The sequence below is a fragment of the Heterostelium album genome, assembly GCF_000004825.1.
Source record: "Heterostelium album PN500 unplaced genomic scaffold PPL_scaffold5, whole genome shotgun sequence".
Lineage (NCBI taxonomy): Eukaryota > Evosea > Eumycetozoa > Acytosteliales > Acytosteliaceae > Heterostelium > Heterostelium album.
Genome location: NW_008805067.1, coordinates 502,041 through 516,536, shown reverse-complemented (window position 1 = coordinate 516,536; position 14,496 = coordinate 502,041). Strand labels below are relative to the sequence as shown.

Below are 14,496 nucleotides of genomic sequence, written 5' to 3'. Positions count from 1 at the left end.
ATCAAATTTTAATTTGATGAATTTATAACAAAAAGGTAAAAAAAAACAAAAATGGGTGTGAAATCATTGTCTTATGATTTATCATATGAACAATATCATAATGAGGGTGAAATAAAGTGGTGATGATACTATTTGACTATAATACTCATAGTGTTTAAATAATTTTTCATTGTATTAACACTAAAGAAAAATGATCACCATTCAAAAAACAGGTATAAGGTCAATAATATTTAAATTAAAAAAATAAAATAAAAATATATTAATTTGATTTTATGATAGTGTATTTTTTTACATAACTTGAATATGAATGGAATCACTTTCATTTGTATCCAATTCCAAAATGAAGTTTTTTGCTATTTTACTTATTTCCTTAGTAGTCATTGCTGCTGTTAAGGCCGATACTGTCGAGAATATCACTCCAGAAGAAAGACAACTTGCAGAACAATTGTTCCAACTCAGACAAAAAGTTGCTCGTAAGTTTTTATTCATTTAGTGATAAAAATCAATCAATTAATGCTAATAATTTCTTTAATTCTTTTTCTTTTTTTTTGTTTTTTTAGAACAAGCCAATCTATTAGGAGGAGGTGGATACCCAGGTGGATACCCAGGAGGATACCCAGGAGGATACCCAGGAGGATACTATAACAATGGTCTTCTTGGTGGAGTAGGTGACTTCCTCGATGGTATCTTGAATGGTGTACTTGGTTTGGTTGGTCTCACCAGTAGCAACAGATACCCATACCCATATCCAACTGGTTATCCAACTGGTTATCCAACCACTTACTACCCATACCCAACCGCTTATCCAACTGGTTATCCAACCGCCTATCCAACTGGTTATCCAACTGGTTATCCAACCACTTACTACCCATACCCAACTGGATATCCAACTGGTGGTTCTACTTTTGGATCCATTGCCTCCGCTAAGATTGAAACTCCAGAATCCCCATAGAAAATCAATAAAAAAAAAACAAAAAAACAAAAATTAAAAATAAATAATACCTCTAATCTTTACAAGACAATTGTTTTACAGTAATTAACCAAACAAAAAAAAAAAAAAAAATACAAAATTTTTTTTAAAAAAAACATTATTAATTTAATATAAACAAACTTTATTGTTTTTCGAAAGATATTCTTATACATTTTATATATACACTAAACAAATGGATCTAGATCAGGTTGAATATGAAGAGTTTATCAATTCTCTAGAAGATTATGTACCAACTGTATGTAAAATCTAAATTCGTAAATCATTAGATTATTTAGTCAACGAATGATATGTTTAAACTAACTTTATGTTGATCATCATAGATACCAGATGAAGTTATCACATACTATTTAAATAAGACAGGTTTTGAATGTTCCGATCACAGAATGTAAGAATGATCATTCATTTTGATAATATCATAGTTTTTACGTATCGATAAACTAACAAATCGATTATTACACAATACATTATTATGTAGTAAGAGAATGATATCACTGGCAACGCAAAAGTTTATATCAGATGTAGCAAATGATAGTTTACAGTTTTGTAAGATTAGACAACAGGCACCGACCAGAGAGAAAGTAAAGAAAGAGAAACAGTTGGTGTTGACAATGGACGATCTATCACAGAGTTTAAGAGATTACGGAATAAACATTAGAAAACCAGATTACTTTGCAGAGAATATACCACCACAACAATTACAACAACAGACTCCGCTGACTGCTGGTGGTGGTGGTGGTGGTGGTTCAAACTCTGCAGCATCGAAAGAATCAAAAGAAAAAGAATCAAAGGAATCTTCAACGACTACAACCACTACCAACAACAGTGCATCATCATCTGACAAATCATCATCATCATCATCATCGACAACACCATCTAAAGAAGGTAAAGAATCTTCATCTAACAAAGAAACACCTACTAAAGAGGGTGGTGGCTCCACCTCTAAATCCAATGGAACAGGACCATCTTCAACAACATCATCCTCTAGTAAATCGAAACCAAAAACAAAATCAACACCAAACAAAGAATAATAATAATATCGATAGAATGTAACTACACAATATATTAGTTATTCAATTATCAATTAAAACAATCAATTTAAAACTAAATAGTTATCTATTTTTTTTGTATAAATAAATAAAAAGGAAATGAATTCAAGTGGTGTTTATTTACATGTAACTATAGTTATTATTATTATTAATTATTACTGTCATCTCGATTTGATGTATTTGGTGATGATTTGACTATTGTATCATTATTATTATGTTTTCGATTGTTATTATGTTGTTTAAGTGTTAATCTATTACTATTGTTATTATTACTATTATTATTACTATTATTATTATTATTATTATTATTATTTAAATGATGATCTATTGTTGTTTCCATTTTATTAAAATCCTGTATACCCTGTAGTATAAGTGATTCATAGTCACTGTGTTGTTTCTTTGACCGCTTCAACTCCTTCTTTAGATCGACTATCTTTTTCGCCTCCATTTGTTGATACCGCTTCTTCCAACTATGTAGCTGTGTATTTAGATTAAATGTTTCTGTTGTCAACAACTCATAAGACATTGACTCGTTATTTAAATCACTTTGATTTTGTTTTCTATTAAATTATAATAATAAAATATTAACGTTAATATACAAATAAATAGTTAATGCTATAAACATACTCTTCAGCTTCTGCCGTTTGTAAACTATATATCTGTTGATTCAATCTCTCAAGTGTTTCTTTTAATTTGTTATTCTCTTCCTGTATCGATTTCTTTTCCAATTCAACCTGTTCGCAATACTTGTTAAATCTATCTTTTTCTTCGTTCATTTCGTATTGGAATTGATTTCTTAACTAATAAGTATTATTGTAATATTAAAATGATGATTATTAAGGTGAGTAACTTTAGTCTTTATATATATATATTAATCTATCTAATTATTATATTATTATTATTAGATAATACATACATTTTCAATATTACAATTATGTTTTTGATTAAGTGATTCTATTTCGTTGTGATGCTTAACCTCTTTGGCAAGTGATTCCGTTTGAGAATCCTCATAGGCCTTTGTGAATTTCTGTACCATCTCCTCAGAGACTATCAATTTCTTTTTCAGAGTTGCAATCTCTTTGTCGTTGGCGATCCGACATTGTTTCAACTGTGAAATCTGCAGATTGCATTCCTCCAACATCTGATCAGAGATTGCTTTGCTCTGTGCGAATGCGTTGTTCTTTAGTGACATGGTGATATACTCCTTCTTGGTGGTGCCAAGATCGTCTTCCAACTGCTGATTACTCTTGAGTGCAACCTGTATCTTCTTCTCCAATTCCTTTACCTTTGAAGAGGATATCGTGTACTTCTCTTTGAGAATCGAAATGACTTCATGAAGGTCGTCCAAATGCGTCAGTGTTGGATCGTAGTAGAACTCCTCAGTTGCCCAACCGATCTCTTCGTATCTGTTCTTTGCGCCATATGTGAATCGCTTTGGTTTGCCATTGCCATGTCGATGATTACCACTATCGTTCCAATCTTCTTCCATATAAAAAGTAGGTTCGTCTTCTTCACTGCAAACACCGCTGTCGTCATCTCTGTTTTTCTTCTTACTTGAAGACGACGACGACGACTTATTCTTCTTTGAATTACTATAAAATGCGCTAGCGAATGGACTGTCGGCATCATCATTACTTCCGCTATTAAGTGACATCAAAGTCATAAATAGATCATTATGACTTGGTTGCTTATTGAAAAGTGGTGGACGCTTAAAATGTTGTTGTGCTTGCTGATGATGTTGTGAATTACTATTATGATTACTATTGGAATTACGTTGTTGCTGTTGTTGTTGTTGATGTTGGTTATGGTTATGATTGAAACCGTTATAATCTTGTGGTGAATTTGCAACTGAACAACTCGAGAGTAAATCTGTGGCGGGTGGTGAATAGCTTTTTGGACTAAATGCTTGATCATCATTGAAAATCGGTACAACTCCATTTTCACTATTGAAACTGTTGTTTAAGTTTGATTTTGGTAATTGCCTGTTGCTGTTGTTGTTACTGTTGCTGTTTGTTGATCCTAGAGAACTGGATCTCACTCTTGTTCCTTGACCTAGTCGTCGTGGTGAAATTGGGTTTGGCTTTACGAAGGAAGCCGCTATGGAAGAGGCGGGCGTGGCGACAATATCGCTAAACTCAAGGTAGCGCGGTGGCGAAGCGGAAACGGGTGACGCGGAATCAGAGCCACGCGGTGAATTCGGTGGTGAAAGTAAGTCGGGTGGTGTGGAAATCGGTGATGATGAGCCAGAGAGAGATGCCATTGGCGAGGGTGGTGGCGACGGCGGTGTAGAGTCGCCGTGTCCATTCATATTCGGCTGGGTGGGATAAAGAGAGCGAGTCATCTTTAGGAATGATTCCCGAAACTCCTCGAAATCAATCTCGGTATTACCATAGAGATCCAACTGCTTCTGCATGATCGATATAAAGTCATCGCTGACATCGGTACCGGTGAATGATTTGATAGCATGTTTCAGGTCATTGCTGTCAAACATTTGACACATCATGTTTGACCAAAGATGTTGTCAACTTGTTTAAAAAATAACCTCTTTTTTCTTATTCTATAATTACAATACTTCAATTTAATAACAACTATCACTATCTATAATAACTATTGTATTACTAATCGTTTTACGACCAAAATAACAACTATTTTCTAAATAAAACATTAAACTTGGTGAAATCGATATAAAAATTATATATATAAACAAACACTATAAAAAAAATAATAAATAAATAAATAAAATATGTATAAAGTTATTGTAATACAATGTATAATATGTTAATATATTTCTAAATTTATAATTTCTTTCTTTTCTGTTATGTATGTTAAAAAATTAACAAATGATATATAGAGAGAAATGAATGAGGATTGTGTTGTGTTGTGTTTTTTTTTTTTGATAAGTCAGAACAATTATGTCTATGTGTTTTGTGTTGTGTTTTGTTTGTTTTATAACTGGTCGATTCTGTTTTTTTTGTTTTCAAAACTAATGTGTGAATAAATAAAGTTGATTGTTTGTCTCAATTTGAAGTTATTAGCAATTATATATCTGTGTATTTATTTTATCTAAACTATCTTGTGAAGTATGTATTATTTTTGTAGAATATGATAATAATTAAATAAATAAAAAATAAATTAAGTATATTAAAAAAAAATACCTAAATCCTTATAATCTCGCGATAGTATCTTGAAAACTAACTGTTATTTTTTATTTTTTTCAATTTTTTTTATTTTTTTTTGTTTTTTTGGATAGAAACAATTATGATAATGTTTAAATCTAATGTTTCCCAATTGTTTGAAATTTCTTTTGCATTAGCGTATATTATAAATAGCATAATACTATGCATAGGAATTGTTTAAAAAGTTAAAAAAAAAGTTTATTGATGAATTTTATTAATACTATTATTTACAATTTATTTATATTTATTTTTTTATTGTTGTTTTAATTTTTGTTGATTTAATAAATGATTGATTGCAATTGGTCTATAGAATTCTAATGTTGGTGTTTGTAAACCGACTACTTTAGCAGCGTCATCCCAACGACGTAGTTGAACTTTCAGCGCGAAATGATCGGATGCCTCGAACTGCTTGACTTGCTCTGCTGTGAATGGACCACCTTGGAACTTTAGCGATGCCTTTGATGCATCACTCAAGCTGTTATAATAGTCGGGATTGGAACCGGTCAGGTATCGCTTGACATTGACGTGTGCCTCCACCAGTTGTGCTACTTTATCAGAGAATCCTTTGGCTCGGAGGAACTGACCTCCGATGATCTCGTGACCGTGTGCACCCACCGACACTGTTTCACCGGTGACTTCGTCGGTCATCAACATCTGCTGAGACATATCCGATGCCACTACAAACTGACCGATATCGTGCAGCAGCGCAGCTAGAACGGTCTCATCGTCACAACCATTGGCAGAAGCAGAGGCAGCTGCTTGCAATGCATGTTCCAATTGTGAGATTGCCTCTCCAATGTATTCTTCTTCCATTCCACTCTCCAACATCTTCCAAATTTCATCTACAATACACTTTGCATTTGTTAAACTATCATTGTTTTCCTCACAATGTATATCATCACAACAATTTGGATCCATTTCTTTATTAATTGTTTATTTATGATTAATTAAGAACCTAAACTAAATTAAATAATTTATCTCTTTTTATTTTTATTTATGATTAATGAAATTTTAAAACAAAGTACTTTGTGTGTATTAACTAATCGATGAACAATCTAATTGATATTTGAATGATATTAACAATAGTGATGTTTTGTTGACAACATGAAAAGTAAATACTGACTGAAATAGAAAAATAAGTAAAGTTATGACGAATTCAGTGAGTGTTGATAAAACAATTTAGCATATTTCAATAGCTTATGAAAACCAAATATAAAAGAACCCAAAAAAAAAAAGAAAATCTCGGATGTGCTCTGACCAAATATTGTTGCAAATATTATTATCTCGGAGTTTTTATCGGGAACTTTTGACCCTAAAATTCATCGGATTGCAACGAAATATAAAGTAAACAATCAAACCACACCCCCCATCACTTTAACAAATCACACTGGGCTCTGATACCACACACCCAAAGATACAAGATATTTTAAAATGAAATTTTTTGAAATTTATTTTATTTAATTTTAATTTTTATTTGCTTGCAAACAACATCGCAGATATTATTTTTCAATTTAAAAAAGTTAATGGTGAACAATAATTTTGGTGCCTATAAATTTGGGTTTAATGAAATTACCGAATCAGTTGTGTGTGAGTGATTAATGACACCACTGACCACTTTTGGAATTTCATCCCAATGTTTAATAAAGAATCATTCATAATCAAATTATATAAATATTGAGATTCTCCTCCTCTTAAACATTAATTTAAAACTACTAAACTATATACATATAAACATTAATAAACAAATAAATATGGAACCACAAACTTTTTTATATACAATTTCAGAGGAACAAAGAAAATCATTCAATGAGAGTGGATTCCTTGTATTGAAAGACTTGTTGACCGAGGAAGAGAAGGTCAATATGGTTGCATGGGTAAAGGAAATCAGTGAATTACCACCAACCAAAGGAAAGTGGATGCAATACTATGAAGATAACCTCGTCACCAAAGAGAAGCAACTATGTCGTACAGAGAACTTCACACCATTCCACGATGGTATTCGTTCGATCATCAAGGGTGAGAAGCTTATGGGAACATTGGCTCAGTTAATCGGACAACCAGTATTGTTGTTCAAGGAGAAGATCAACTACAAACAAGCAGGTGGTGGTGGATTCCCAGCTCACCAAGACGCCCCAGCCTATGTCCAACTCGGTCAAGCACACCATATCACCGCCATGTTGGCAGCCAACGACTCTACAGTTGCCAATGGATGTCTCTTTGTCGTTCCAGGTTCACACAATCCAGCCGTTATCCTCCCACAAAAAGAATCGGATGGTTCCATCACCGACGAGTGGTGTGACCAACACCAATGGACTCCAGTCGAATGCCAAGTCGGAGATGTCTTAATTTTCGGCTCCTACATTGCTCACAGATCAGGCTCCAATAATACCAACTCCTCCAGAAACGCCGTATACCTTACCTACAACGCTGAATGTGACGGTGACAAGCGTGATCTCTACTACGATGAGAAGCGTCGTCTTTTCCCACCCGCTTCTGACAGAGAAGAAGGAAAGGACTACTCGATAGGAGCTAAGACCTACAATCTGGCGACTCCAATATCTAATGTACAATAAAATTTATTTTTAATATTCAATCTAGCAACTCCAATGTACAATAAATTTTTATTTTATTTACCTATACTCAAAGAACTTTATAATTTAATAATTTTAAAAATATAATCTATATCAGTATAACAACAATATAAAAAATTACACTTTATTAATACAATCTTTCGTTCACCATTAAAATTTGAAAAATTTTTAATTCTCATATCAAACAAAACAATGGTAGTAATTGCATTATATACACATACCAGATTTGTATCCAATATCGAAAAAATAATTGATTTAGTATAAAATAAAAATGTTAAATACAAAAAAAACAAAAATATTCTTCTACACGTTGGCTTGCTTGAATGTTCAAAAGAAAAAGATGCTATTACCCAGGTTAAAGTTATATACTACTCTATCCTTTATTTATTGATTGGAATAAATAAACCGTGAATATTGATATTGATTAATAAATGTCGCTTATAACAAAATAAAAACAAAATGCGTATATGTAGCAAATGAAAAAACGTGGAGAGATGACACATTAAACCAAGAGAAATTCATTTTAAATAATAATGTTGTCATTGATTATGACATTTAATAAATCATGATACATTATGTAGTTCATATCCAATCTATCCAATTCCAGTAATTCTTAAAAAATTAGCAAATTGTGACCTATAAACCACTTAAAAAAAGAATATATTCTTATGGTTAATAATATTTAAATCACAACTACTAGAATCATATTCTTTTTGATTCTAAGAGCTAAAACATTTTGAAACGTTGTTGTTTTTTTACCATCTTTTTTTTTTAAAAAAAAAACACGTTTTTTTTGATATTTTTTTGCGCCAAAGCTTATTTTAGTGATTTCGTATTTTTTGAAAAACAAGGTGATGCTAATGAGAACGATGCCAATTTTCCTAAAGCAACAATTTCTTTTTGTTTTTTGATAGTCAACCATAAAGAATGTTCATCAAAAATCATGAATGAATTACAAAATATTTCATAAATTAGATGGCTGTCCATCTATTTTGATACTCCTAACTACCTATTTCCAAGAAATCTGCATCATAATGAACTCAATGCAATAGAACAAGAACTGTACGAAAAAAGAGGAGATGTGTTGCTTCATTAAATGAGAAAACCAGGTTTTTCTATTGGGTTCACAAGGTGAATGACTCATTTTTTATGTTGATTTAGAATTTAATCTTCGAATACTCCTTGTGGAGTGATCAAATTTGATAGTAATTAAGAAATAACTAAATGAATAAGTAATGAATTAAACAATAAATGACAATATAACTTGAGGAAATGAATAAGAAGCATCAACAATGCAATGTAACCCCACAATTATGCCCCGTAAACCACTCGTTTCAAGAACACTTCATTAAAGTCTAAACCACGATTTTTTTGATGACTGTCAGACAACCTATTTTAAATTTAGCAGATCTAATTTTTTCAGTCTCTCAATATGATTTGCGCCCTCTGATTTTCACCAAATTAAAATTTGATTCGAAGTTTATTTCGTAAAATAGAATTTTTAATTAATTTAATTTATTTAGAGAATTTCCTTTTACCAAAATTCTATAAATACTCAAAAGTGAGATCATTAATATTCATATTGATTAATTCTTATACATTTTCATAATTAAGTATAAGTTGATCAAAATTTAAAATTCGATTAACATATCTCTTATTTATATTTATTTAATATATTTTTTATTCTTTTCTTAGTTTTTTTTTTTTTTGTAAATAAATAAATTTGTTTATCCTCTTTTTTTTTTTCCTATATTCTTTTTTATTAGTATAAAGAATGTCGGAAACTCATTTAAGCGTTAGTAATAACGAATCTCCATCTGTCGAGGATGGAAATAGACAATTCGAAGAGGTTGCCAAGGACTTGGAGAGCCAAGCAAAAGCTATTAGTCAGTCTCAGCGTTTCCAAGATATACATACTGATCCAGGTGACGTCGATATTGAATTGGGAGAAAGAGTCCGAGAGAATGAAGATGATTTCAAACTGCGAAAATATTTTGAAAATTCAATGCGTACTCAACTGGAGATTGGTGGAAAACCTAAAAAGATGGGTGTCTCCATTAAGAACTTGACTGTAGTAGGTCAGGGTGCCGATCATTCTATTATTGCCGACAATTTTACACCTTTTAAATTTTTATTATCTTGTTTAAATCCTTTAAATTAGTAAGTATAATTATTAATAATATTTACATTTAATTTTAACATTTTGTGTTTTTTTTTCTTTTCTTCGTTTCATTTTTTCTTTTTTTTTAAACTAAAATAGTTTTAAAAAGAGAGAACTCAATACATTTAATATTTTAAATGATATTAATGGATATATTGAGGATGGTAAGATGTTGTTGGTTTTGGGTCGTCCTGGATCTGGTTGTTCCACCTTGTTGCGTGTTGTATCCAATCAAATTGAATCTTATATCGATGTAACTGGTGAAGTTAAGTATGGAAACATTCCATCCGATGAATTTGGTAGATATCGTGGTGAGGCAATCTATACACCAGAGGAAGATATCCATTATCCAACACTCACTGTTTTCGAAACTCTCGACTTTACCTTAAAGTTAAAGACTCCACATCAACGTTTGCCAGAGGAAACCAAAGCTAATTTCCGTACCAAGATCTTTGATCTCTTGGTTTCTATGTATGGTCTTGTTAATCAAAGAAATACTGTAAGTAAAAATATAAAATATATAATAGTATAATCAAATAAACTAATTTTATTTCTTTTTTTTTTTTTGACAAGATTGTTGGAAATGAATTTGTTAGAGGTTTATCTGGTGGTGAACGTAAAAGAATGACTATCACTGAAGCAATGGTGTCTGGATCATCTATTACATGTTGGGATTCATCTACTCGTGGTTTGGATGCTGCATCAGCTTTGGACTATGCTAAATCATTGAGAATCATGTCCGATACTCTTCACAAGACTACCATTGCTTCTTTCTATCAGGCATCTGACTCCATCTACGGTTTGTTTGACAAGGTATTGGTTTTGGATAAGGGTCGTTGTATCTACTTCGGTCCAATCCATCTTGCCAAGAAATATTTCTTGGATCTTGGATTCGATTGTGAACCAAGAAAATCTGTTGCCGACTTTTTGACTGGTATCTCCAATCCTCAGGAGCGTTTGGTACGTCCAGGTTTTGAAGGTCGTGTCCCAGAGACATCTGGTGATCTCGAAAGTGCATGGAAGAGATCTGCCTTGTTCAGAGAGCAAATGGAGGCACAGCAACTCTATGAAGCAACTGTCGAGAAGGAACAACCATCGGTAGAGTTCATCGAACAAATTCGTAATGAGCGAAGTAAGACTTCTTCGAAGCGCTCACCATACACCTCCAGCTTCATTACACAATCGATTGCTCTTACCAAACGTCAATTCCAATTGAGTTATGGTGATAAGTTTACCATTGTTTCATTGTTCTCCACTGTTTTTATCCAATCTTTTATTTTGGGTGGTGTCTATTTCCAGCTTGACAAGACAACCAACGGTTTATTCACAAGAGGTGGTGCTATTTTCTCGTCGATTATCTTTATGTGTATCTTGACAAGTGGTAATCTTCATAATACTTTCAATGGTAGACGTATCCTACAGAAACATAAGTCCTATGCACTGTATCGTCCTTCTGCTTTCTTGATATCTCAAGTTTTGGTTGACATTCCATTTGCATTCGCACAGTCATTCCTTCATGCAATCATCGCCTATTTCATGTACGGACTGGATTATAATGCTGGAAAGTTCTTTATATTTGCATTCACATTGGTTGGTGTAACTCTGGCCTCTGGTTCGTTGTATCGTGCATTCGGTAATTTCACTCCAACTTTGTTTGCTGGTCAGAATGTGATGAATTTCGTTTTCATCTTCATGGTGAATTATTTCGGCTATACTATTCCGTATGTTGCCATCTCATTATATCCTCTTTATTATATATTTCTTTTATTCCGTTGAAAATGGAATTTATCATTTTTGAAATGCACAAGTTAAATAATTTATACTATATACTAATTACCTTCCCTTACTCTAACTTAATAACCTTTTTTAGATATGATAAGATGCACCCTTGGTTCCAATGGTTCTTCTGGGTCAATCCACTAGGATATGCTTTCAAAGCATTGATGACCAACGAATTCAAAGATCAGTCATTCTCATGTGCTCAATCTGCAATTCCATATGGAGATGGTTACACTGACAGTCTCCATCGTATTTGTCCTGTCGTTGGTTCGGTCGAAGGTGAAATAAGTGTAGCTGGTGAATCTTACTTGAAGCACACCTTTAGCTTTAAAGTAAGTGAACGTGCTATTGACGTTATTGCCATCTATCTTCTCTGGTTATTCTATATTGCACTCAATATCTTTGCTATTGAATTCTTTGATTGGACATCAGGTGGTTACACTCACAAAGTCTACAAGAAGGGTAAAGCACCAAAGTTGAACGATGTTGAGGAAGAACGTAATCAAAACAAGATTGTCGAACAAGCTACTTCCAACATGAAAGAGAATCTCAAGATTGCTGGTGGTATCTTTACTTGGGAGAATATCAACTACTCTGTACCAGTTCCTGGTATCGGTCAAAAGCTGTTACTCGATGATGTACTTGGTTGGATTAAGCCTGGTCAAATGACTGCATTAATGGGTTCTTCTGGTGCCGGTAAGACAACTTTACTCGACGTCTTGGCAAAGCGTAAAACAATCGGTATCGTTCAAGGAGAGTCTGCACTCAACGGTAAACCTTTGAAGATCGATTTCGAACGTATCACTGGTTATGTAGAACAAATGGATGTACATAATCCAGGTCTTACTGTGCGTGAAGCTCTTCGATTCTCTGCTAAACTCCGTCAGGAACCAGAGATTCCACTCGCTGAGAAATTCGAATATGTCGAGCGTGTCTTGGAGATGATGGAAATGAAACATCTAGGTGATGCACTCGTTGGTAGTTTGGAGACTGGTATCGGTATCTCTGTAGAGGAGCGTAAGCGTTTAACCATTGGATTGGAGTTGGTAGCGAAACCCCATATTCTTTTCCTCGACGAACCAACCTCTGGTCTCGACGCCCAATCTTCCTACAACATTGTTAAATTCATTCGTAAACTTGCCGATGCTGGAATGCCTTTGGTTTGCACCATTCATCAACCATCGCCAGTTCTCTTTGAGCACTTTGACCGTTTGCTCCTCTTGGCAAAAGGTGGAAAGACTGTCTATTTCGGTGATATCGGTGAAAACTCTCAGACTTTGATCAACTACTTTGTTAGAAACGGTGGAAGAGAGTCTGATCCATCAGAGAATCCAGCTGAGTATATTCTCGATGTAATCGGTGCCGGTGTCCATGGAAAGACCGACTACGACTGGAGTGCCATCTGGAAGAGTTCACCAGAGTACAGCCAAATCAAAGCTGAACTCGCACTTCTCAAAACCGACGAAGAGTTGGTGAAATACATTAATTCATCCAATGTTAAAAATGAAGTTCCAAGAGAGTTTGCTACCAGTTTCCTCACTCAATTCATTGAAGTCTACAAACGTTTCAATCTGATGTGGTGGAGAGATCCACAATACACCATTGGTTCATTCGCGCAATCGATTATCTCAGGTTTGATTGTGGGTTTCACATTCTTCAAGTTGGAAGATTCGTCATCCGATATGAATCAAAGAATATTCTTCTTGTGGGAAGGTATGGTTCTAGGTGTGCTCCTCATCTACTTGGTATTACCGCAATTCTTTATCCAAAAGAGTTTCTTTAAGCGTGACTATGCTAGTAAATACTATTCATGGCACAGTTTCTCATTGGCAATCGTTGCCGTTGAAATGCCGTATGTCATCATCTCAACCACTCTGTTCTTCTTCTGTACCTACTGGACTGCCGGTCTCCAATTTGATGCAATCTCTGGATTCTACTACTGGTTAATTCACGCCATGTTTGGACTCTACATTGTATCATTCAGTCAGGCTCTGGGTGCAGCGTGTTTTGACATTGCCATCTCAATTGCAAGTCTTCCCATTCTCCTTTTCTATATCTTCTTGTTCTGTGGTGTTCAAGTTCCCTATGCTTTGTTGCCACCGTTCTTCCGCTTTATGTACTATTTGAATCCTGCAAAATATCTATTGGAAGGTATTGTAACTACCATTCTCAAGCCAGTCGAAGTCATCTGTAAATCAGACGATCTCATTAGATTCACATCGCCAAGCGGACAAACCTGTGAGCAATACACCGAACGATTCACTCAAAATTCACCAGGTTACGTAGTATCACTCAATGCCAATCAAACCGAATGTGGATATTGTGTCTATAAAAATGGTGAAGAATACTATCAGTCATTGGATTGGAAGTATGAAAATAGATGGAGAAACTTTGGAATCTTGGTTGCCTACTGGGCATCGTCTATCCTCTTTATTCTTGGTTTCGTTTATTTGACCAAGAAAGCTAGAAGATAAATTCAAACGAATCTTCAATTGAATAAAAATTCGAACACTTTTTTGTTTCTATTCTGTTTTTAAACTTTAATTTCTTTAAAAATTAAAAAAAATAATTTAAGATCTTATTTTAAAAATATCTTGTGTTTGTGGGGTGATTACAATTTTACCGAAACTAAATGCAAATAATTTTGCCCATTTTTTATCTTATTTTTAATCTCAAAAAAAGATTTGAAACGTGTTTTTTGATCATCATAAATAAATCGAGCTCACATATAAAAGATATTATTTTAGAAAAA

At 33.5% G+C, this 14,496-nt stretch overlaps 6 protein-coding genes across 6 annotated transcripts; 4 read left to right on the top strand and 2 right to left on the bottom strand.

Moving 5' to 3' along the window:
• Positions 1 to 51: 51 nt before the first annotated feature.
• PPL_05243 (uncharacterized protein) lies at positions 52 to 952 on the top strand (the record flags this gene model as incomplete). Its single annotated transcript, XM_020576136.1, has 3 exons — positions 52 to 106; positions 378 to 473; positions 561 to 952. The coding sequence occupies 3 exons, from the start codon at positions 52 to 54 to the stop codon at positions 950 to 952; spliced, it is 543 nt and encodes a 180-aa protein (XP_020434125.1).
• A 211-nt stretch (positions 953 to 1,163) lies between these two features.
• On the top strand, positions 1,164 to 2,019 carry PPL_05242 (transcription initiation factor TFIID subunit 10; the record flags this gene model as incomplete). Its single annotated transcript, XM_020576135.1, has 3 exons — positions 1,164 to 1,226; positions 1,348 to 1,376; positions 1,467 to 2,019. The coding sequence occupies 3 exons, from the start codon at positions 1,164 to 1,166 to the stop codon at positions 2,017 to 2,019; spliced, it is 645 nt and encodes a 214-aa protein (XP_020434124.1).
• Positions 2,020 to 2,185: 166 nt separating this feature from the next.
• Positions 2,186 to 4,540, bottom strand: PPL_05241 (uncharacterized protein; the record flags this gene model as incomplete). Its single annotated transcript, XM_020576134.1, has 3 exons — positions 2,186 to 2,597; positions 2,665 to 2,837; positions 2,954 to 4,540. The coding sequence occupies 3 exons, from the start codon at positions 4,538 to 4,540 to the stop codon at positions 2,186 to 2,188; spliced, it is 2,172 nt and encodes a 723-aa protein (XP_020434123.1).
• Positions 4,541 to 5,465: 925 nt separating this feature from the next.
• PPL_05240 (HD domain-containing protein) lies at positions 5,466 to 6,131 on the bottom strand (the record flags this gene model as incomplete). The annotated part of the gene is made up of 1 exon (XM_020576133.1): positions 5,466 to 6,131. The coding sequence occupies one exon, from the start codon at positions 6,129 to 6,131 to the stop codon at positions 5,466 to 5,468; it is 666 nt and encodes a 221-aa protein (XP_020434122.1).
• Positions 6,132 to 6,964: 833 nt separating this feature from the next.
• On the top strand, positions 6,965 to 7,786 carry PPL_05239 (phytanoyl-CoA dioxygenase family protein; the record flags this gene model as incomplete). Its single annotated transcript, XM_020576132.1, has 1 exon — positions 6,965 to 7,786. The coding sequence occupies one exon, from the start codon at positions 6,965 to 6,967 to the stop codon at positions 7,784 to 7,786; it is 822 nt and encodes a 273-aa protein (XP_020434121.1).
• Positions 7,787 to 9,578: 1,792 nt separating this feature from the next.
• Positions 9,579 to 14,218, top strand: abcG17-2 (ABC transporter G family protein; the record flags this gene model as incomplete). Its single annotated transcript, XM_020576131.1, has 4 exons — positions 9,579 to 9,964; positions 10,065 to 10,464; positions 10,539 to 11,686; positions 11,836 to 14,218. The coding sequence occupies 4 exons, from the start codon at positions 9,579 to 9,581 to the stop codon at positions 14,216 to 14,218; spliced, it is 4,317 nt and encodes a 1,438-aa protein (XP_020434120.1).
• Positions 14,219 to 14,496: the final 278 nt, after the last annotated feature.